Source organism: Mobula birostris, chromosome 7, assembly GCF_030028105.1.
Source record: "Mobula birostris isolate sMobBir1 chromosome 7, sMobBir1.hap1, whole genome shotgun sequence".
Lineage (NCBI taxonomy): Eukaryota > Metazoa > Chordata > Chondrichthyes > Myliobatiformes > Myliobatidae > Mobula > Mobula birostris.
The window spans coordinates 153,095,832-153,121,085 of record NC_092376.1 but is presented as its reverse complement, the minus strand read 5'-3'; the positions used below and the strand labels follow the sequence as shown (position 1 = coordinate 153,121,085).

Below are 25,254 nucleotides of genomic sequence, written 5' to 3'. Positions count from 1 at the left end.
GCCATGTATTTAATAATTGATGGAACCTCCTTTAGCACCAAATAACCTCCACCAAATATTTCCTGTAGCTGCTGATCAGACTTGTACAACGACGAGGAGGAATTTCAGACCATTCCTCCATACAAAACTGTTTCAGTTCATCAATATTTCTGGGATGAACAAGTCATGCCACAGCATCTCAACTGGGTTAAGGTCTGGACTCTTGTCTTGCAATTGCAAAACACAATTTTTTTAAAAAAACATTTTGTTGTTGATTTACTCTTGTGTTTCAGATCATTGTCTTGTTGCAGCAACTAACTTCTATTAAGCTTCAAGTGATGGACCACTACCCTCACATTCTCCTGTAAAATGTCTTAATACAATTTTGAATTCATTGTTTCCCCCAGCAATTACAAGCTGTCCAAGACCTGAGGCAGCAAATCAGCCCCAAACCATGATGCTCCATCCACCATACTTCACAGTTGGGATGAGATTCTGGTGTTGGTGTGCAGTGTTTTTTTTCTTCCAAACATAGTGGTATGCATTTCTGCCAAAAAGTTGAACATTTGTCTTATCTGTCCACAGAACGCTGTCCCAGAAGTGTGGAACTTCCAGGTGGTCTTTTGCGAACTTGAAATGTGCAGTAATGTTTTTTTTTTGGAGAATAGTAGTTTCCTCTGTGGTGTCCTCCCATGAACACCATTCTTGTTCAGTGTTTTTCTTAGTGGACACATGAATGGAGACTTCAGCCAGTTCCAGAGTTTTCCTCAGAACTTTTGCTGTTACCTTTGGTTCTTTTTCACCACCTTCAGCATTGTGCATTGTGCTCTTTGTGTGATCTTTGTAGGATACCCACTCCTAGGGAGAGTAGCAAAAGTACTAAATTTTCTCCATTTACAGACAATTTCTCTTACTGTGGTCTGATGAACACTCAGGTCTTTAGAAGTGCTTTTGTAGCCTTTTCCAGCTTCGTGCATCTCTACAACTTGTCTTATGAGGTCCTCTGAAAGTTGCTTTGATTGAAGCATGGTGCACCTGAATAGATCTTTCTTGAGAAGAGCAGGCTCTGTCAGTAACCTGACTTTGTGTGTCTTTTTTTCAATAGTGCATGGCACCTCAACAACCCACACCTCCACTCTCATCTTATTGATTGGAACACCTGACTCCAAACAACTTTTGTAGAAGGCATTACCTCAGAGGTTCACATACTCTTTTGAACATAGACTGTGATTGTTTAAATTGTGTACTCAATATTGACAAGAAGAAGTATAGTTGTTTGTGTGTTTAGGCAGATTGTGTTAGTCTCTTATTATAACAGATGAAGATCAGACCACATCTTATGAGTAATTAATGCCGAAAACCAGGTAATTGCAAAGAGTACCCTAGCTTTTTCTTGCAACTATACATGCCATCTATGTTTGTAGGGTTTTTCACCGAGCCTGGAGGTTAGATCACACTTATGTCATCACCAGTCGAGGTGACATAATCAGTGGATAATTAAGTGTTATGTTTGCCAACAGCTCGCATTTATGTTGGTCTGACTCGTTGTTCTGTTTGGTGGTTGTTGTGCTGGCTCCTAGACTCCACTGGGCCCTGGCCAGCTAGATAGATGAATGATCTCCACAGACGCGTATCCCTGGTTATCAGTCATTGTGAGCATTGGTTCCTCAGGTCATAATGCTCACAATGACCAATAACCAGGGATATGGGTCTGTGGAGATCACAGTTATTCAGTTGCCGAGACCCAGTGGGGATTAGCGGCCAGCATGACAACCAAGCAATCAGAACAACAAGTTGGATCAATATTAATGCAAGCACTTGGCAGAAACAACACTAATTTATGCACTGATGATGTCACTTCAACTGGTGACAATGTTTATGACCTAACCTCCAGGCTCAGTGAATAACGCTACAAACATGCAGCTAACCTGAGGTACCAATCTTCTTTTATTTCAAACCTGTAGTCTCTTTCCCTTGAGGTTGAATGAGACCACAAAGGAGAGTTTGAGGAGGGACTTCTTCACTCAGAAGGTGATGCAAATGTGGAGCAAACTGTAGCGGATGTCGTGGATGTGGGTTCAAGTATAATATTTAAATAGAGTTTGGATAGGTACATGCATGACAGAAGTATGGAGAGCTATGATCTGGGGGAAGGTAAAACTGGGCTGAAAAATCAGTCCGAATGGATTAGACAGTTTGCAGAATCTGTTTCGGTGCTGTAGTGCTCTATGATTCTGCATCTGTAAAGACATTTTAATAGAGGAAGCCAGCACAGCTTTGACTTTGACTCAGAGAGGAGTTTCATTAGGAATTTGAAGAGATTTCTTTGTCACCTAAAACACAAACTTCTAGAGATGTACTGTGGAAAACATTCTGACGGGCCGCATCACTGTCTGGTATGGGGGTGGGAGACTACCGCACAGGACCGAAAGAAGCTCCAGAGTGTTGTAAAATTTGTCAGCTCCATCTTGGTTATCAGCCTCCGTAGTATCCAAGACATCTTCAAGAGGTGGTGTCTCAGAAAGATGATGTCCATTATTGAGGACCCCCATCACCCAGGGCATACCCTCTTCTCATTGTTACAGTCTGGGAGGAGGTACAGAGGCCTGAAGGCACACGCTCAGCGATTCAGGTACAGCTTCTTCCCCTCTGCCGTCAGATTCCGAAATGGACATAACCACTACCTCATTTTTTAAAGTGCTGCTGCAAAGATAACAAATTTCACAATACCTGCTGGTGATACTAAACTTGATTCTGATTCTTTGTGCTCGGAAGATCATGTCAGACAAACTTGATTGAGTTTTTCTTTTGGCGTGCTGGCCTTTAGCAGTCAGGGCATCAAATGTCAGGGTGGTTATGTTGCATTTGTATAAGATGCTACTGAGGCTGCACTTGAGGTATTGTGTTTAGTTTTAGCCACTGCTATAAAAAAAGATGTTATTAAATTGGAAAGAGTACAGAAAAGCTTTAAAAGGATATTTTTAGAAATTGAGAGACTGAGTTATAGGAAGAGGTTAGTCAGGCTAGGTCTTTATTTCTTGGAGCATAGGAGACTGAGAGGTGATATTATAGAAGTGTTATAGCATAGATAGGGTGAATATACACAGTCATTTTTCTTGGGCTGGGGAGTCAAGAACTAGAGGGTACTTGATGAGGGTGAGTTGAGAAAGGTTTAATAGGAACTTGAGAAGCAATGTTTGTTCTTACAGAGGGTGATTACATATACAGTGGCATGCAAAAGTTTGGGCACCTTGGTCAAAATTTCTGTTACTGTGAATAGTTAAGTGAGCAGAAGATGAACTGATCTCCAAAAGTCATAAAGTTAAAGATGAAACATTCTTTTCAACATTTTAAGCAGAGTGTATTATTTTTGTCTTGTACCATTTTAGAGTGAAAGAAAGGAAAGGAGCACCATGAAAAAATTTGGACACCCCAAGAGATTTGAGCTCTCAGATAACTTTTACCAAGGTCTCAGACCTTAATTAGCTTGTTAGGGCTATGGCTTGTTCACAATCATCGTTAGAAAAGGCCAGGTGATGCAAATTTCAAAGCTTTATAAATACCCTGACTCCTCAAACCTTGTCCCAATAGTCATCAGCCATGGGCTCGTCTAAGCAGCTGCCTAGCACTCTGAAAATTAAAATAAATGATGCCCGCAAAGCAGGAGAAGGCTGTAAGAAGATAGCAAAGTGTTTTCAGGTAGCCATTTCCTCAGTTCATAATGTAATTAAGAAATGGCAGTTAACAGGAATGGTGGAGGTGAAGTTAACCAAGAAAACTTTCCGAGAGAACTGCCTGTAGGATTGCTAGAAAGGCAAATCAAAACCCCCCGTTTGACTGCAAAAGACCTTCAGGAAGACTCAGCAGACTCTGGAGTGGTGGTGCACTGTTCTACTGTGCAGCGACACCTGCATAAATATGACCTTCGTGGAGGAGTCATCAGAAGAAAACCTTTCCTGCGTCCTCAGCCAGTGGCACGTGGAACATTTCACTGGTAGAGGGAAGAATGGATTCAGTTAAATACCAGCAAATTCTGGAAGCAAACATCACACCGTCTATAAAAAAAGCTGAAGATGAAAGGAGGATGGCTTCTACAACGGGATAATGATCCTAAACACATTTCAAAATTCACAATGGACTACCTCAAGAGGTGCAAGCTGACAGTTTTGCCATGACCCTCACAGTCCCCCGACCTAAACATCATCGAAAATCTGTGGATAGACCTCAAAAGAGCAGTGCATGCAAGATGGCCCAAGAATCTCACAGAACTAGAAGCCTTTTACAAGGAAGAATGGGTGAAAATCTTCCAAACAAGAATTGAAAGACTGTTAGCTGGCTACAGAAAGCGTTTACAGGCTGTGATACTTGCCAAAGGGAGCGTCACTAAGTACTGACCATTGCAGGGTGCCCAAACTTTTGCTTTGGGCCCTTTTCCTTTTTTGTTATTTTGAAACTGTAAAAGATGAAAATTAAACAAGTAATCTCGCTTAAAACATTAAAGAAATGTGTCATCTTTAATTTCATGCCTTTTGGAAATCAGGTCATCTTTTATTTGCTTAGCTATTCACAGTAACAGAAATTTTGACCAGGGGTGCCCAAACTTTTGCATGCCAGGGTATGTTGTGAGCCGCCTGAGAAGTGGTTGAGGCTTGTACATTAACAACTTTTAAAAACACACAGTTGGAAAGATATATGGATTGGAAATGTTTAGAAGGCTGTACGCTCACTTGGAAAGACACCTTGGTCACAATGGACCTGTTGAGCTGAAAAGACTCTAGGACTCCGTGCTTTCAAGATTGGTCTGGAATAGGCAGGTTGTCTTGAGGAAAGGTTGCACAAGTAGCTTTCTGTCCATTGGAATTTAGAAGAGAGAGAGGATTTAATTGAAATGTACAAGATCTGAAGAGGTCTTCGCAGGTTGGAGATGATGTTTCTCTTGGGGAATCTAGAAATGAGAATAACTGTTTAAAAATGAAGGGTTGCAAATTGAAGACAAAAGTTGTGTAGAATTCTTTGAGTTAATGCAACACTTTCTCAGAGGACAGTGAAGACATAGTATTTGGGTATTTTAAAATCAGATATATAGATTCTTGAGAGGCTGTGAGGTAACTTAGGATGGACTGGAATGCAGAATTGATGTTTTGGTTAGATAAGTCATGGCCTTAATGGATAGCAGAGCAAGCTATGGCTCCTGATTCATGCATTCAGCCTCGCATGCGTATCTGAATTCCTTTTCATTGACGTGTATGTTTTACTTTGTTTGGAATATGACAGTCAGGATGTTGGCTTTGGTTGAGAGCACCCCAGTTAATACATCTAAAGATTGAGTGTAATGTATTGTTAAAGATACCATCAACGAAATCAGATTTCGTTTATGACACGTCAACTCAGTGGGCTTGGATGGTACTTGACCATTTGGGAATAAGTTTGAAACATCTGAATAACATGTTGATAATTTACATTTAATTAATGCTTTTAATATACAAAAGTATTGTAGGATGCTGTGGAGTATGATCAAACATATCTGGTGCTTTGATGAATGTAAGCCCTCTGGTTTTACAATAGTATTTCCCTGTCTTGGGTTACATCGCAATTTGGGGTCACAAACAAAGAGATGTGGTTGCAAAGACATTGATAGTGTAATGTTAGCAAAATCTTTTTCAGTCATCAGTATAAAGTTTTATGCCATTTTTGTGAGCATAATGGTATTTCTCTTTTGAACAAATTTTAAACAAATTTGTTTAATTACAGTATTACAGCATTATGAGAATTGAGACTTAAAAGCTAATGGCATCATGAGTTTGCAGTAAAGAAGACAGAATACATACTGTGATTTCTGATTTCTCTTCAGATGCCCTTAAGTATTTGTGCAAGCAATCAGTCTGTCATACTGTGTTCACACACCTGTGTTTACCCATGCTACTAAGCAAGTAAGAAGTACCTGGAACAGCAGGTGGTGTTTTTGTCATGTTTTCGTGATCCTTGCTTTATTGTGAAATATTTAATTATTATGTATGTAACTCAGTGGTTTGATTAAAGATTTTTTAATGTTATTTCATATACACACATGTAAGGATAGCAATATAATTGTTACTCTAGATCAGATGCAGTGCAAAAAAACCCCACAGAAGATAAGAAATAATAATTTAAAAACTCACAATAAATCTAAATGCATAGGTAAGCTTATATACAATGTATGACCATAAGATGATGCTAGCCTGTACATAAGGTGACTAATGAGAAATAATAAAGTGGAATTAGTGGGTGGTGGTGTTGATCATGCTTGAGGAAGATAACTGCTTTTTGAGTCTGATGGTCTTGACATGGATGCTACATAGTCTCATGCCTGATGGGAGTGGGACAAGCAGTTCATGCATAGAGTGGGTGGGATCCTTCATGATATTACTAGCCCATTTCTGGCAGCTTTCTGTATATATGTCCTTGACGACAGATTGACTGGTGTCGGTGATGCAGTGATGGTTTACATAAGAAGGACTAAGCAGAAGTGCGGCATTTGGCCCCTATTTGCTCATAAAAAAAAATAAAAAAGATTAAGGCATTGATGCCAAGGGCGAAGGATAAACTGATGTTCAGCTCACTTCTCCCAATCAGTCAAGATCTCCTATCTGAGCCCATCCCATCTGCCTGTGTATAACTTGCCTCCCTCTCTTCTCACTGCCATCATTGGGCAGGAGGTGTTGGAGTCTTGGGTCCCAGCTGCCAGTTCAGGAGTAGTTGTTGCCTGCAGTAGTCAGGCTCCTGGACTGGATTCACTTCCCTTATTAACTGTGGACTTGCTTTCGGGGACTCTGAAGTTCATGTTGTTTGTATCATTTGTTTCCTTTTTGTTTGATGATTTGTTCTTGCTTTACACATGGATTTCTGTTGGTCTTTGTTGTGTGGTTTTTTTTGTGCATTCTGTTGTTTCTTTGATTTGTGGCTGCCTAAAGGAAGATAAATCTCAAGGTTTCACATGCTATATATTCCTTGATAATAAATTTACTTTGAACTTTGAGGCTTGCTCTGCTATTCAGTAACATGAAGGCTGAACCTTTACCTCAGAATAATTTCTGTACTATTACCTTGAGTCCCTAATATCCAAAAATCTGTCATTCTCTGTCTTGAATATACTCTGATAAAGCAGCCACAAGCCACTAGTAGTAAATTACAAAGAAACAAGACTTGGATAGCTCAGGGGCAGGAATGGCTACTTGGAGTACTAGGCTTTAGCTGTTTCAGAAAGGTCAGGAAGGCAGGCAAAAGAGGTGAGGGCATGGCACTGCTGATCAGAGATAGTGTCACAGCTGCAGAAAAGGAGGAAGTCATGGAGGGATTGTCTACTGAGTCTCTATGGATTGAAGTTAGGAATGAGAAAGGGTTAATAACTCTGCTGGGTGTTTTTTATAGACCACCCAATAGCAACAGGGACATCAAGGAGCAGATAGGGAGACAGATTCTGGAAAGATGTAATAATAACAGGATTGTCGTGGTGGGAGATTTTAATTTCCCCAGTACTGATTGGCACCTCCCTAGAGCAAGGGGATTAGCTGGGGAGGAGTTTGTTAGGTGTGTTCTGGAAGGTTTCCTGACATAATATGTAGATAAGCCTACAGAAAGAGGCTGTACTTGATCTGGTATTGGGAAATGAACCTGGTCAGGTGTCAGATCTCTCAGTGGGAGAGCATTTCAGAGATAGTGATCACAATTCTATCTCCTTTACCATAGCATTGGAGAGGGATAGCAACAAACAGTTAGGAAAGCGTTTAATTGGAGTAAAGGGAAATATGAAGCTATCAGTCAAGAACTTGGAAGCATAAATTGGGAACAGATGTTCTCAGTGAAATGTACGGCAGAAATGTGGTAAACGTTCAGGGGATACTTGTGTGGCGTTCTGCATAGGTACATTCCAATGAGACAGGGAAACATGGTAGGGTACAGGAACCATGGTGTACAAATGCTGTTGAAAATCTAGTCAAGAAGAAAGAAAAGCTTATGAAAGGTTCAAAAAAACTAAGTAATGATAGAGATCTAGAAAATTATAAGGTTAGCAGTAAGGAGCTTAGGAATGAAATCAGGAGAGCTAGAAGGGGCGATGTGTAGGCCTTGGCGAGCAGAATTAAGGAAAATCCCAAGGCATTCTACAAGAGCAAGAGGATAAGACGTGAGAGAATAGGACCAAGCAAGTGTGACAGTGGAACAGTGTGTATGGAACCAGAGGAGATAGTGGAGGTACTTAATGAATACTTTGCTTCAGTATTCACTATGGAAAAGGACATTGGCGATTTTCGGGATGACTTACAGCGGACTGTAAAGCTTGAGCATATTGATGTTAAGAAAGAGGATGTGTTAGAGCTTTTAGAAAGCATCAAGTTGGATAAGTCATCAGGACCGGATGAGATGTACCCCAGGCTACTGTGGGGGGTGAAGGAGAAGATTGCTGAGCCTCTGGCAGTGATCTTTGCATCTTCAATGGGGATGGGAGCGGTTCCAGAGGATTGGAGGGTTGCAGATGTTGTTCTCTTATTCAAGAAAGAGAGTAGAGGTAGCCCAGGAAATTATAGACCAGTGAGTTGGTAAGATGATGGAGAAGATCTTGAGAGGTAGGATTTATGAACAGTTGGAGAGGCATAATATGATTAGGAATAGTTAGCATGGCTTTGTCAAAGGCAGGTCATGCCTTACGAGCCTGATTGACATTTTTTGAGGATGTGACTAAAAACATTGATGAAGGTAGAGCAGTAGATGTATATATGGATTTCAGCAAGGCATAATAAGGTATCCCATGCACAGATTATTGAGAAAGTAAGGAGGCATGGGATCCAAGAGGACCTTGCTTTATGGATCCAGAATTGGCTTGCCCACAGAAGGCAAAGAGTGGTTGTAGACGGGTCATATTCTGCATGGAGGTTGTTGACCAGTGGTGTGCCTCAGGGATTTGTTCTGGGACCCTTACTCTTCGTGATTTTTATAAATGACCTGGATGAGGAAGTGGAGGGATGAGTTAGTAAGTTTGCCGATGACAGAAAGGTTGGGGGTGTTGTGGATAGTGTGGAGGGCTGTCAGAAGTTACAGCGGGACTTGGATAGGATGCTAAACTGGGCTGAGAAGTGACAGATGGAGTTTAACCCAGTTAAGTGTGAGGTGGTTCATTTTGGTAGGTCAAATATGATGGCAGAATATAGTATTAATGGTAAGACTCTTGGTAGTGTGGAGGATCAGAGGGTCTTGGGATCCGAGTCCATAGGACACTCAAAAGTTGCAGCACAGGTTGACTGTGTGGTTAAGAAGGCATATGGTGTATTGGCCTTCATCAACCATGCAATTGAGTTTAGATTATGAAAACACTCAGTCCTCTTTTGTTGTCGTTTAGAAATGCATGCATGCATTAAGAAATAATACAATGTTTCTCCGGAGTGATATCACAGAAAACAGGACAAACCAAAGACTAACACTGACAGAACCACATAATTATAACATATAGTTACAGCAGTGCAAAGCAATACCATAATTTAATGAAGAACAAACCTTGGGCACGGTAAAAAAAAAAGTCTCAGAAGTCCCCAAGTTGATCGATTCCCAAGTCCCCGATAGCAGGCGGCAAAAGGGAGAAACTCCCTGCCATAAACCTCCAGGCACCGTCAACTTGCCAATGCCTTGGAAGCAGCTGACCACAGCCAACACTGAGTCCATCCGTCCAAAAACTTCGAGCCTCCGACCAGCCTCTCCGATACAGCCTCCCGAGCGCCATCCTCTGCCGAGCACCTTTGACCTAGCCCCGGCAGCTGAAACAAGCAAAGCCGAGGATTCAGGGCCTTCTGCTCTGGAGATTCCCGTTACTACACAGTAGCAGTGGCAGCGAAGCGGGCATTTCAGAAGTTTTCCAGATGTTCCTCCGTACTCTCATGTCCATCTCCATCAAATCAGAATTGTGCACAGCCCCCTACTTGACAGATAACAGATATTCATCACCGGAGAGGCTGCGCACGTTGCCGTCACGCCGCCATCTTCTCCTCCTAAGAGTTCAAGAGCTGAGAGGCAATGTTGCAGCTATATAGGACCTTGGTCAGACCCCACTTGGAGTACGTGCTCATTTCTGGTCACCTCACTATAGGAAGGATTTGGAAACTTTAGGAAGGGTACAGAGGAGATTTACAAGGATGTTGCCTGGATTAGGGAACATGCCTTAAGAGAATAGATTGAGTGAACTTGGCCTGTTCTCTTTGGAGCGACGGAGGATGAGAGGTGATCTGATAGAGTTGTATAAGATGATGAGAGGCATTGATCTTGTGGATAGCCAGAGGCTTTTTCCCAAGGCTGAAATGGCTAACACAAGGGGTCATAGTTTTAAGGTGCTTGGAAGTAGGTACAGAGGGGATGTCAGGGATAAGTTTTTCACATAGAAAGTGGTGGGTACGTGGAATACGCTGCCAGGGATGATGGTGGAGCCAGATACAATAGGGTCTTTTAAGAGACTCGTGCATCTATACATGGAGCTTAGAAAAATAGAGGGCTATGGGTAAAACTAGTTCATTTCTTAAGTGAGTACATGTTCGGCACAGCATTGTGGGCAGAAGGGCCTGTATTGTGCTGTAGGTGTTCTGTATTTCTATCTTTGAAATGACAGGACCGCACATAGCCTCCTGGCTTGAGAGGAGGAGATTAAAATTAAAAGCACTTGGTTAAGGTGAAACACTGATTTAGTGAAGTGACCTAATTTTCCACTCAGAAAATGTTCAGTGACATATCTCTCACACTTATTCTTTTAGTTATAAATATCATTAGTAATCTCATTGGTATTAATTACAATTTGTAACTTAATAAGGCTTGTAACGGGGGTACTGTTTTTCACACAGTAACTTTACAGATAGTCAGGATTCCCACAGCAGTATATGCAGACATAGAAGTCCTGAATTTCTGCATTGTTGTTCACTCTATTATTCTGAGTATGTTCAGTGGTGGAAGTGGTGTGTAAACCTCTGAGGTTCCCAGAATATCTACTGGGAAATTCACATGACTTCATTAATTTCTTTGGAAATGAATTGCTGTAAATTAAATAAATTTATGTTTTTAAGCTATTTTAAATGAGATTAAGTGTTTTAAGTTTTTTTTTTGTGATGACTGGTCTTTAAGTTTTTTTTAACCATCCAAAATCCTTCCAATTTTAGATAGCCAATTGAGGCTCAGACATTGGTTGATCTACATAAACACTTCAGTAAGATTGATGATTGGTACTTCAGTGGGATTGATGTACTACTTTGAGCTTTACTGATTATATTAAAGCCACTATACTTGCGTTTCATATTGAAAGTCTATTTGCATTAAGAAGAGGTTTAGGAGATTGGTGATTCTGAGTGGCTTGGAGCTTTGGACATATTTTTGGGCCAGTGCTGAATGGATGAGTAACTGTATCACATAACTGCCTATATTATAGTCTTCATCTCAGTCTGTGTATCTTTTTATGACCATGAATAATTTGTGTTGCTGATAAGTTTGATTTATATATTTTCCTTTTCTTTTACATGTAGTTTTGGCAAGCAATCTGCTGGAAGTCTGAGACGAGGTTGTGAATGTATCGTTTTAGAAACTTCAGAAATGATTGTGGTAAGAATAATTTGAAATATAGGATTTCTTTTACATGACATCTTGTGTTTCTGTAAATATGATTTAGCTATTTAAGATATTGGCAACATGTATTTTTGTGGCATTTATAGGCTTTAAACCAACCTTTACAGTCAACCCTTTGTTGCCTCTGGCCCCAAACATGCAAGGGTTCCCTTAGCTATGAATCACCTGACTTAAAGAAATGTAACTGCACACATTCTCCCTTACATTTTTAAAGGAATTTTTAAGCTAGTAATATTCACAGTAAATTTCATAGCGTTGATTAATGACGGTGCATAATATATTTCATTCAGTTTAATTATGAGTAGCAAAGGGTGATTGTTCAGTGAAATGTAAGTATTATTGCAAGAGTACATAACGCGCTACCAACAGGTTACCACAGAAACTGATGTTTCTGACTTATGGAGAAATGGGTTTATGGACAATTCTTAAGAATAATACTCTTATGTAATCTGGTGACTGCTTGTACATGCCAGAAGTTAACGAGTGTTTAACTATCTTTGTAAAAATCTATCTTTTTTTCCGATTTTCATTTTCCATTTTAAGTGTCCGGATGCTACTTGCTTTATAAACCAGGTAGTTTTGCATTTTTCAATCATAACTCAAGTCTTGTTTTGAGACCCTGGAGAGAGACCAATAAGAGATGAGCATTTCTGGCTGATAGCAAGTACCTCCAGTAACTGAGTCAGCCCATTTTTAAAAATTATTATATGGTGATCTTGCAGAATCAGTAGGAATACCACAGTTTCCTGATTTTCCCTGATTTTTCATTTACAGCATGAATCCTAATCAGCTTTTAAAATATCAGGTTAGTGACATAATGTGGAAGAAAAATATCAGTTAGTCTTCCTCTCTTGAATTAATGGATTCATAGTTAAAACATGAGAGGTCAGCCTTTGACTCTACAGTAAATGCATCTATTAATCTTTTAATATGCTGAAAATCACAATGTAAATGAAAATGAAAATAAAAACTACATATGCTGAAAATCTGAAATAAAAAGAAAGCACTAGGGATTTTTCAATTTGGTTTTTTGTTGGCTTTTCCAAAATATGAAAATAATTTAAATCTGCTGCTACACTGCCATGTCCCTGAATTCTTTCTTCCAATCACTGTGATGTCAGTGTACCAATTTGCCTGAAGTCAACTGCTTTGACCGTTTGATATCAGCTTCAAGTATGAATTGAACTTTGTTTTTCTGATATCTGCAATAAATATGACTTTTTTTTTTAGTCTTTAAAATTTTGGTAAAATTTGCTCTGCCTTTCTGTTGTGTACCAAGTGAAAAGGATCTGATTGGCTTATAATTTTGCTCATAAAATGACCTTGTGACTAATTTTCTTAGCTGTCCAGAATGATCAGTGTGGATGTGATGGGCCGAATGGTCTGTTTCCACGCTGAACACCCCTATGACTATTATGACCTATCCTTTAATTCGTATACTTGCTAGCCTGTGGCAGTTGAAGTTCCAGAGATTACAATGATAGAAGTACTGTTCTTAAATCTGCTACCAAGTTCCCTGGCTTTGTGTTACAGAACCTCATTCTTTGTCTTACCTGTGTGACAATATCAATACGAACCAAGATTTCTTCCTCTTTAGGATTTCCTGTAACAGCTTTGTGAAATCTTTGACCTTGATACAAAAGTGGCAAGACACCATCCTGGGTTCACATTGACAGCTGCAGAAACACTTGTCTAATCCCCTCACTGTAGCATCTCTTACCACAATTGCTTTTGTACTCTTATGGCTGAGCTATCCATAGTGCTTTAAATCATGCTATCTGGCCACATATCCCAATACAGTAGTGCATTCACCTACCACAATTTTACTACACAGAGAAAGTGTGAGGTTTTCCATCTAACTGCCTGTCTCCTTTCCTCTGCCTCATGGTCATCAATTCCTTTCTGATTGCCTGACTGCCCTGTGTATTAGTAGAGAATGGACTGCATTGCTTTCCTGCAAAGAAATGTTGAATTATTTGTACTTTTTCCACCAGAAGAGTCCTGTGAGCATATAAGCATGTTATTATTGATGTTTGGATAAACTACATGTCAGTGTTCAATTTGTTCTTTTTGTATATCTTGGCCTTGAAATTTCTATCGTAGCTAATTAAAAGACCTACTTAAAAATAACTGTCCCTTGCCGGAAAAAAAACATTCTGGGCCACCAATAAATGGTAACTATGCAAAAATAATATTTGGTCATTAGTATACTGCATGTGGCTTTCAAAAAGTAGATATTATCTTTGATGAAAGCCATGAGATGCTTGACAAATTTCCTGCAAATATCCTGTTTATTTCCATTGACAATGGAAACAAACATCTGTAGAGTATTGCAATGGCTGATGTAGAAACTACGTAACAGTGCAATTGATTTTTTTCTTTTTGAAAACAATTGGGGCTATGTGATGCTCTGTGTCTTGACTCTGCATGTACAATATGAACCTGTTGCATGCCTTGAAGGAGACTAAAATTTGATGTATCTTAAGTGTTTTGTAGCCAAACTTATTTGATTTTGTTAATACAAATGTGCAGTGTTAAAACTTGACCAAACTGAACCAGACTACATAGTACATTCTGTGTTCTGTATCATATGTGAAAGTTCACTGTCAAATACAGTTTTTGGGTCAAGTGGGTTAAGACCGGATAATTGAATAAGGATACTGGCTGAATGGACAGCATAATGGATAGCACAAATAGAAACTATTTATTTTTTAATTCACTATGGGATGTGAGTATTCCTGACCAAGTTGTACAGAATATAGATATCAAATTTTAAAAATTCTTCTTGTCCTACTGCTGGTGTTCTGCTGCTTTTTGAATGCAGTTATCCGTATTTACATATGTATTTGTTGAAATTTTTTAACCAGAGAAGAAAAATCCTGTTACAATATGTCTTGAGTCCTATTCCCTTCTATTTTATCTGATCATGTTTGTTGCTGTTCTTGATGCCATACTGGGGCTAAATGCATACCACTTTAAAATAATTAATATTGGACTGGCAGTGGGCTGTTTCCTGCTGACATTAAAACAAGTCATCACATTTAAATTTGAGCTGGTCACTGTGATAACCAGATGTAGACATCTATTTATTTAATTAAAAAAGTTGAATTTCATGAATTTCATGTTTCTTGGCTCAGATGCTAGTTACCAGATTCTTTAACATAATAACAATAAGATATAGGAGCAGAATTAGGCCATTTGGCCCATTTAGTCAGCTCCTCTGTATGTTATTTTTAAAAATAAATTTGACCAATCATGAAAAGGTTGTAATTTTATATTGCCACATTAGCTTTTTGGAATTCTCGATGAAGTTAAACATCCAAGTTGACGGATTGGGGAATTCAGTGGCAGAATGTAATTGAGAAAATACCATCAAGCAGCTGACTGCAACTTCAGCACCTTCACTTTTGTATGAAAATCTCCAAAATGCTTTTGGTTACATGAGAGTTGAATATCAATTGCTCAGAGAACTGATGATTTTTCCCTATAAAATCAGGACCTGTAACTCAACAAATTGAGTATGCATCAGCTCACAACTGAAAAGTTAGGAAGATATTTTTATATTTAAAGCTGGTATTGCCTTGTATTCTTTTTTCCTTCATAGAAGAAACAAATCATGGAGCATTTAAAGGGACCATTATGAGGTCAGATTACTTAATTAGAGATAAGAAACAGCCTTTAAGTTTTTGTTTTGCTGTGAAGGACCAGATTGAACATGACTAAACAGGAAGATAATTGTATCTACTGAATATGCTGAATTTAGATTTTCATGGTAGGAAATTGAAGAACTAGTTGATAACTGAAAAGAATTTGACAAATAAATGTTACATTGAACAAAATATAGTTCATAATAGAAAAAAAATGTTCAGTACTCTCAAAACAAGCATGTGATTTTTGCATTGATAAACCGTTATTTACAGTTTCCTGAAAGGAAGGAAGCTGTGGCCTCCAGCTCATTGAAACACAATTTTTCGCATTTGTAGTGCGGCTGTGCTTGTGTGGTTTCTATTTCACGAGCTCCTTTCTCGTGTATAGTTTAATGTTTTTTTCATATTTCTCATGAATCTTTTAAGATTCCATAGACTCTCTTTGATATGGAAGAACTGGATGTTCAATCAGGATCCTGAACATGTATTTCAGGTTGAAAATGTGAGTGAGAATGAAGAGAAAAATCTACAGAGGGAAGTTACAAACCGGCAGTCTCGTCGCCGCTTCAGAAAGATTAACCTGAAAGGGGAGCGACAAACAATCACAGATAATGTGGATTCATACCATTCTGACGGACCCCAACAGACCAGCACTTGTAACATGGTAAAGCCCTTTCACATTATGTACTTAATATGCTCTTCTTCAATGAACTTTGAGCTAAGTTTAAAACTAACATTCAGGATTCTGGTAATGACACTACTTTTGAATTTTTTAGTAAAGTTATTTCCTGTTTAAATAAATTGTATCTGAACTGAAAGTTCAGTTAAATTTTGAAGGATGGACTTCCAAGCAGAGATTGCAACATATTTAAAACTGCCTTTTTTTTAAAGTGCCTATCAAGATGAGTATTCAGTAAGTCAAGAAGGTACTTCAGTGGTGTGACTAATTTCACACAGCATTTGATCTTTCAAATGGGGTTTTCCATTTTGAAATAACCTTTCATATTCACGAACATCCAGTGGCTATTTTCCTACTTTCTGTCTCAAGTTATAGAAGAGCCATAATAAATTCCACTAAAATTGCAGCTGACCAATCAGAATAAAAAGGTAGATAATCAGCTGGTGCATAGCGTCTTTGAAATGAAAGGCATGGTTTGAATCTCTGATTTGTGGGAACCCTTGCATAAGCCGATTTTTCCTGGACATTTGTTTTCACCGATGCCCTCCCCCAAATACACTGAACCTTAACAGCAAAGAAGAATGCTGTTCTAGCAGCGTTTGCCTGGTTTAAGTAATTGTAGAGATTTCATTGACCATACCAGGGCAGGAAAGTATACTTCAGGATAGTAATGCACCTTCAAAGATTTTTTTAAAGATTTGCACAGTTCAGCCATCTTCTGTGTCCACAAATACTTTTTGTTTACAGCCAGTGGTTACTTTAGAAACGATGTTTTGCTGAACAGTTTTACAAATAGCAAATTGAATAAATGATTGAGGCATAACCTCGGTGGCCTCTTTGTTAGATACAACTGTACACCTGCTCATGCAAATATCAAATCAGCCAATTGTGTGACAACAATTCAATGAATAAGAACGTGCAGGCATGGTCAAGAGGTTCGGTTGTTGTTCAGAGCAAACAACAGAATAGGTAAGAAATGTGATCTGAATGACTGTTGATGTCAGACAGGGTGGTTTCAGTATCTCAAAAACTGCTAATCTCTTGGGATTTTCAAGCACAACGGTCTATAGAGATTGCAGAGAATGCTGCTAAAAATATTAAAAACATTCGTGAGCGACTGTTATATGGGTGACAATGTCTTGTTGATGAGAGAGGTCTGTGGAGAATGGCCAGACTGGTTCAAACTTACAGGAGGGTTTTAAAAAAAGCTGCTTTTTTAAAGGTACCTATCAAGATAAGCATCCAGTGAGTCAAAAAGGTACTTCAGTGGTGTACCCTTCAGCAACATCAATAAGCACACTTTACTACAGTAGTAGTGCAGATGAGCGTCTCTGAATGTACAGTACATCAAACCTTGAAGTGGATGGGCTTATAACATCAGAAAATCACATCAAGCTCCATATCTGTACCTATAAGACCATAAGAACATAGGAGCAGAATTAGGCTATTTGGCACACCGAGTCTGTTCTGCGATTCGATCGTTTTTTTCCCCTCCTTAGCCCCAGTCCCCAGCTTTCTCCCTGTAACCATTGATGCCGTGTCAATCAAGAATTGATCAAGCTCTGCCTTAAATAATGACCAGGCCTCCACAGTTGCCTGTGGTAATAAATTCCATAAATTCACCAATATTGAATTGAATCTTTACATCCTTCACATATATGAGGAGTAAAAATCTTTACGTTGTGTCTCTGTCTAAGTGTGCAATGTGCAATCATAGTAATTTATAATAATTTATAATAAATAGAACAATCAGTGTAATATGGAGTACACTCAAATCAGCGTGAGTTCATCAGTCTGATGGCCTGGTGGAAGAAGCTGTCCCAGAGCCTGTTGGTCCTGGCTTTTATGTTATGGTACTGCTTCCAGATGGTAGCAGCTGGAATAGATTGTGGTTGGGGTGGTTTGGGTTCCCAATGATCCTACGGGCCCTTTTTACACACCCGTCCTTGTAAATGTCCTGAATCATGGAAGGTTCACAACTACAGATGCGCTGGGTTGTCTGCACCACTCTCTGCAGAGTCCTGCGATTAAGGGAGGTACAGTTCCCATACCAGGCAGTGATGATGTCAGTCAGGATGCTCCCAATTGTGCCCCTGTAGAAAGTTCTTAGGATTTGTGGGCCCATACCAAACTTCCTCAACCATCTGAGGTGAAAGAGGTGCTGCTGCGCCTTTTTCACCACACAGCTGGTGTGTACAGACCACATGAGGTCCTCGGTGATGTGGATTCCGAGGAACTTGAAGCTGTTTACCCTCTCAACCCCAGATCCATTGATGTCAATAGGGGCTAGCCCATCTCCATTCCTCCTGTAATCCACAACCAGCTCATTTGTTTTTGTGACATTGAGGGAGAGGTTGTTTTCTTGACACCACTCTGTCAGAGAGATGACTTCTTCCCTGTAGGCTACCTTGTTATTGTTTGAGATAAGGCCAATCAATGTAGTGTGGCTGACAAATTTAATTAGTAGATTGGAGCTGTGGGTGGCGATACAGTCATGGGTGTACAGGGAGTAAAGGAGTCGACTCAGAACGCAGCCCTGAGGGGCTCCTATATTGAGTGCCCCTCTGTGGCCACTGAGTGTATATTATGCTCTGGACATTATGAGAGCACGTGTGTGTTCTTCTTTATCTACATGACCTCGACAGCCTTTTATCTTCCATAAGACTAAGACATGGGAGTAGAATTAGGCCACTTGGCCCATCGAGTCTGTTCCACCATTCCATCATGGCTGATTTTTTATCCCTCTCAACCCATTCTTCTGCCTCCTCAAAATCCAAAGTACATTTATTATCGAAGTATGTATACATTATACAACCTTGAGATACATTTCCTAACAGGCAGCCACGAAATAAACAACCCCAAAAGAACCCATTTTAAAAAAAGACCGTCAAATGCCCGATGTGCAGAGGGGAAAAAAAACAGATCATGCAAACAATAAAAGTAAACAAGTGACATTCAGAACTCAAGTCCACAAAGAGAGTTTGGCCACGGACCCTTAGTTCAGCGCAGAACAGAGCAGTAAGCATTCTACAAATTCCTCCTCTTGGGGTCCAACACCAACCTGATTTTCCCAATCTACCTGCATATTGAAATCCCCCATTACTATCTGTTTGGGGACCTTTTTATATATCTTCCATCAGAGTCTTTTTATCCTTACAGTTTCTTAACTCTATGGACAAGGATTCTATATCTCTGATCCTGTGTCACCTCTTTCTAAGAACTTGATTTCATTTTTGCGAACAGAGCCACCCCACCCCCTCTGCCTACCTGTCTATCCTTTCGATACCGTGTGCATCCTTGGATGTTAAGCTGCCAAATATGATCTTCTTGGGTAAATTTAAGGAGTCCCTGGTAAGATTTTGCAGCACACTGTGATGATCAGCAGTAGTTAAAACTTAGATTGTGATCCAAGCTGGATTGCATCTAGCTTTCTGATGAGTTGCACAAAGGCTGCAAGGAGTCCAGTTCACAAAGCATACCCTCCTTCTGACAGAGCAACAGGATGGCCATGGATCTGGGATACACTATAACTCATCTCTTGGAGTCTTCCAGGATCCTGTTGTTGCCTGAATTGGGGAGCATGCCTTGTGAGAATAGGTTGAGTGAACTCGGCCTTTTCTTCTTGGAGCAATGGAGGACGAGAGGTGACCTGAACTTTGGTATGAAAATGAACACAGATGTGCTGGAGTCTGGTTTGCTGACATCATGGGACATAACAAGCCTTGGTTCCATCTGCATGAAAGAAGAGAGGAAATTTGTGGAGCGGTGTGGGTGATACTGGGGGGGAGAGAGAGGATAGACAAAAAGGAGCATGGTTTGAGGAGAAGGTGAAGGGTAAAGAGAGAAGGACCCCAAGGATACAGGAGATAGATAAGTGAGTGACTGTCAGGAGTGGGAAGGGAGAACATCAGATAGTGGAGAGCACCCCTGTGGGTGTCCGTCTCAACAATGTATTCCATTTGAAGTACTGTTTAGGGAGGGGGGAGTCCTACCTGGGGGAAGCAACAACACTCGTGCTTCTGACACTGAGTCTGGCCTTGTGGCTCAGAAGGGTAGGGAAATGAAGAGGATGGCAGCAGTAATAGGGGATTCTGTAGTTAAGGGGACAGAAAGGTGTTTCTGTTGACGTGAAAAAGAAACATGGGTGGTAGTTTGCCTTACAGATGCGAGGGTCTGCAATGTTTCAGAATACATCCACAAAATCTTGAAAAGGAAGGGTGACCAGCCAGAAGTCATGGTGCATATTGGTATCAACAACGTAGGTAGAAAAAGGAATGAAATCCTGAAAATAGAATTCAGGGAGTTAGGAAGGAGGCTGATAAGCCTAACCTCAAGGGTAGTAATCTTGGGATTACTGCCTGTGCCACGTCACAGTGAGGATAGGATTAGAATGAGGTGTCAGATAAATGAGTGGCTGAAGAATTGGAGTATGGGGCTGGGATTCAGATTTCTGGATAATTAGGACGTCGTCTGAAACACCTCTGACCTGTAATACAGGGACAGGTTGCACTTGAATCTGAGGAAGACCAATATTCTTGCTGACAAGTTTCCTAGAGCTGTTTGGAGTGGTTTAAACTAATATGGCAGGGGAATGGGAACCAGTATGATAGAGCTGAGGATGAAGCAGCAGGTTTACAAATAGATGATGGGTGGAACCTGAATGTAAGGAAGGACAAGCCAATGATTGGGTACAACTACAGACTGAGCAAAGGGGCAAGAATGCAGCACTGAAGGTGCTGTATTTAACTGTGTGTAGCATTCAGAATAAGGTGGATGAACCTGTGGTGCAGTTAGAGATTGGCTGGTATGACGTTGTGGACATCACTGAGTCGTGGCTGAAAGAAGGGCATTGTTATGAGCTTAACATCAAAGGATATATTTGTATGAAAAGGACAAGCAGGAAGGCATAGGCGGCAGAGTGGCTCTGTTGGTAAGAGATGGAACTACATCTTTAGAAAGAGGTGACATAGGGTCAGAACGTTGAATCTTTGTGGATGGAGTTAAGGAACTGCAAGGGTGAAAACAAAACACATTATGGGAATCATATGTAGGCCTCCAGATAATAGCCAAATTGAGGTTGGAAAGGGAGCTGGAAAAGCCTTGTGATAAGGGTAATGTCACAATTGTAACAGGGGACTTCAATCTGCAAGTGGATTGGGAAAATCAAATTATTGTTGGTGCACGAGAGGGAATTTGTTGAGTGCCTTCAAGATGGCTTTTTAGAGCAGCTTGTGCTTGAGTCTGTTGGGGGAAAGGCCATCTTAGATTGGCTGTTGTGTAACAACCTTATTTTATTAGGGAGCTTAACATAAAGGAACCCTAGGAGGCAGTGATCATAATATGATTGAATTCATACTGCAGTTTGAGAGAGAGAAGCATAAGTCACATGTATCAGTATTGCAATGGAATAAAGGGAATTACAGAGACATGAGAGAGGAATCCTGTGCCTTGTGAACTATTCCCAGAAACTTCAGCCACCTCTGCTCTGGTGGATTGGAGGAGGATACTGGCAGGGATGATGGCAGAGCAGAGGTGGCTGAAGTTTCTGGGAGTAGTTCACAAGGTACAGGATTGGTATGTCCCAAAGAAGTAGTTATTCTTAAATGGCAGGAGTAGGCTGACAAAAGAAGTTAAGGTCTGCATAAAAGCCAAGAAAAAGTGAGTGGGAAGTTGGATAATTGGGAAGCTTTTAAAATCCAACAAAAGGCAGCTAAAAAGTTATAAGAAGTGAAAAGATTGAATATGAAGGCAAGCTAGCCAATAATATAAAGCAGGATACCAGAATTTTTCTCATTATATTAGTTATATAAAGAGTAAGAGGGAGGTGTGCGTTGAAATCAGACCACTGAAAAATGCTGCTGGTGAGGTAGTAATGAGGAACAAAGAAATGACAGGTGAACTTAATGGGCACTTCGCATCAGTCTTCACTGGAAGACACTAGCAGTGTGCCAGAGGTAGGTGAGAGTTGGGGAGCAGGAGTGAATACCATTGCTATTACAAAGGAAAAAGTGCTAGCAAGCTAAAAGGTGTTACGGTGGATAAGTCACCTGGACAAGATGGACTACATGCCAGAGTTGGGAGTGAGGTGACTGAAGAGGTAATGGCTGCATTGGTCATGATCTTTCATGAATCACTTGGTTGTTTGTATGGTCCTGGAGGACTCAAAAATTGTAAATGTCATTCCACTCTTCAAGAAGGGAAGAAGGCAAAAGAGAGGAAATCAAAGGCCAGTTAGCCTAACCTCAGTGGTTGGAAAATTACTGGAATCTATAATTAAGGATGAGGTTTTGGGGTACTTGGAGACCAATGATAAAATAAGTCAAAGTCATCATAGTTTCTGCAGAAGGGAAATCTTGCCTGACAAATCTGTTAGAGTTCTTTGAGGAAGTAACCAGCAGTGTGGACAAAGGAGAGGCAGTAGATGTTATTTACTTGGATTTTCAAAATGCATTTGATAAGGTGCCACACTTGAGGCTGCTTAACAGGATAAAATCCTATGGCTCCAGGGGAAAGATAGAGGGATGGCTCACAGACAAGAGGCAGCGAGTGGGTTTCAAGGGGGCCTTTCCTGGTTGGCTGCCAGTGACTAGTGGTGTTCCTCAGGGTTCAATATTGGGACTGCTACTTTTCACATTGTTTGTCAGATAATGGAATTGACGGCTTTGCGGCAAAGTTTGTGGATGATATGAAAATAGGTGGAGGGGTTGATAGTGCTGAGGAAGCAAGGCGATTGTAGAAGGACTTAGAAAAATTGGAAGAACGTGCAAAAAAAAGTGACAGATGGAAAACAGTGTTGGGAAATGTATGATACATTTTGCTAAAAGGAATAATTGTGTGGACTATTATCTAAATGGGGAGAAGGTTCAAGCATCAGAGATGCAGAGGCACTTGGGAATCCTTGTGCGAGACTCCTAGAAGTTTAATTTACAGTTTGAGTCTGTGGTAAAGAAGGTAAGTGCAATGTTTGCCCTTATTTCAAGGAGAATAGAATATAAAAGCAAAGAGATAATGCTGAGCCTTTATAAGACATTAGTCGGGCTGCACTTGGAGTATTGTCAACAGTTTTGGGCCCCATATCTCAGATAGGAGAGTCCAGAGGAGGTTCACGAGGATGATTCCGGGAACAAAAGGGTTAACATATGAGGATCGTTTGTCAGCTTTGGGCCTGTACTCACTGGAATTTAGAAGAATGCTGGGGGATCTTATTGAAACCTACTGAATGTTGAAAGGACTAGATAAGGTAGATGTGAAGAGGATGCTTTCTGTGGTGGGGGTATCCAGAACCAGTGGGCACGGCCTCAAAATTGAAAGGCGACCTTTTAGGATGGAGGTAAGGAGGATTTTTTTTTAAGCCAGAGAGTAGTGAATCTGTGGAATGCTGTTCCACAGACTGCGGTGGAGGCAAAGTCCATTGGGTATATTTAAAGTGGAAGTTGATAATTTTCTGACCGGTCAGGGCATCAAAGGATATAGCGAGAAGGCAGGTGTAAGGGGTTGAGTGGGATCTGGGCTCAGCCAGGATGGAATGGTGGAACAGACTCAATGGGCTGAATGGCCCAATTCTGTTCCTGTCTTATGGTCTAAGGACACCTTTGTCTACCACATGCAACTTCAGTATTTCCACTTGTTCCTTCTTCTCCATCCTTTACCAGACCCCTTCCTCTCCCTCACTAGGCACTCCCGCTCTTAAATCCCTCTTTTCACTAGGGCAGTTCAATTGTCTACCCCCACCCCCTCTTCCTTGGCTCTTCATGAGATTTCTCCAGACTCCTTTTGTTTTGTTTTTGTCATTTCCTCAACAAGGAATACCCTGCCCCTGCCACTGCTCTTCCATCCCTCTCCCTTCCCCACCCCATCCTGCCAAGTACAAAAGTGTACACCTCTCACTGAGTTATTGAACGCAGCTGAATTGTCTAATTATTGGTAATACAATTAGTGTATTTAATAGTCATTATGTTTTCTTTGAAAGATGACCAGCAGAAGTGGTTGCCCAGGGAACAGGATGGGGAAGCCCATCATAATTAAGCATCAGGTGATTATTGAAGGCAGTGTGTTTTGCCGTCCTGATACAAATGATTATGAATCCTTGTAGATGAGACACTGCAGACATGATGGGGGAGGTAATATTTACCTGGTAGATAATTTGTTAATCAAGTGTAATGCTCCCTGTTTGTCAGTATTGGAACTGCAGAATGGTTATTTTCATATTTTGTCATGCTTTGGAGGCTGTGTAAAGATAATGAGGGGCTGAGTCATTTACCATGGAGTACCCAGTTTCTGATCCTCCTGCCATGACATAGTATTCAAGTTGCTGGTCCAATCAAATATCTGCTCTATGGCAGGATGTTAATTAGGAGGAAGTGTTAATGGTTAAAATTTGATTTATGGGTCAGTTATCATTCCATGCTTGAATATTGTCCAGTAGACAAGTATGGACCATTTCATTAACTGTCATTGTAAGATTGCACTCATTATTTTCCCTACACTCCACCCCTTCTCTTACGCATGCCTATACCAACACTTGAGGTAATTGTGGAGGGGTCAGTGATAAGCCAGTTGAAGGCTGAGAGGACTAAAATATTGTCTGGGATAATTGTTTTTGTTTTGCCTGCAACAAATGGAGTGCTTTCCTTTTGATTTCCATTCATTCTGTCTGGAGTTTCTTAATGATACTTAGTTGTAAAAGGTCACCTGTTCTATTACACTGGCTGATGTTTGGACCAAAATTCTATATCTATATCTATATCATTCTTGTAGGTAATGCTATAACTATACAGGTCAATGGTTTCACCTGATTGTATTGGTGAAGATGAAGTAGGTTATTCAAGTCAAGTCACTTTTTATTGTCATTTCGACCATAACCGCTGGTACAGTACACAGTTAAAACAAGATGACATTTTTCAGGACCATGGTGCTACATGAAACAATACAAAAACTACACTGAACTACGTAAAACAACACAAAAACTACTCTAGACTACAGACCTACCCAGGACTGCATAAAGTGCACAAAACAGTGCAGGCATTACAATAAATAATAAACAAGACAATAGGCACAGTAGAGGGCAGTAGGTTGGTGTCAGCCCAGGCTCTGGGTATTGAGGAGTCTGATGGCTTGGAGGAAGAAACTGTTACATAGTCTGGTCGTGAGAGCCTGAATGCTCTGGTGCCTTTTGCCAGATGGCAGGAGGGAGAAGAGTTTGTATGAGGGGTGCGTGGGTCCTTCATAATGCTGTTTGCTTTACGGATGCAGCGTGTGGTGTAAATGTCTGTAATGGCGGGAAGAGAGACCCCAATGATCTTCTCAGCTGACCTCACTGTCTGC

The 25,254-nt window shown here is 40.4% G+C and overlaps 1 protein-coding gene across 9 annotated transcripts in view; it reads left to right on the top strand.

Annotated features, from left to right (window-relative positions):
- Window positions 1-25,254, top strand: part of LOC140200510 (rap guanine nucleotide exchange factor 6-like) — a 397,383-nt gene that overhangs the window by 162,652 nt on the left and 209,477 nt on the right. For all 9 annotated transcript variants that reach the window (XM_072263951.1, XM_072263945.1, XM_072263944.1 and 6 more), the window contains exons 5-6: window positions 11,505-11,580; window positions 15,745-15,915. In XM_072263951.1, the coding sequence (XP_072120052.1) occupies window positions 11,505-11,580; window positions 15,745-15,915 (247 nt within the window). The remainder of the gene's footprint in view (window positions 1-11,504; window positions 11,581-15,744; window positions 15,916-25,254) is intronic.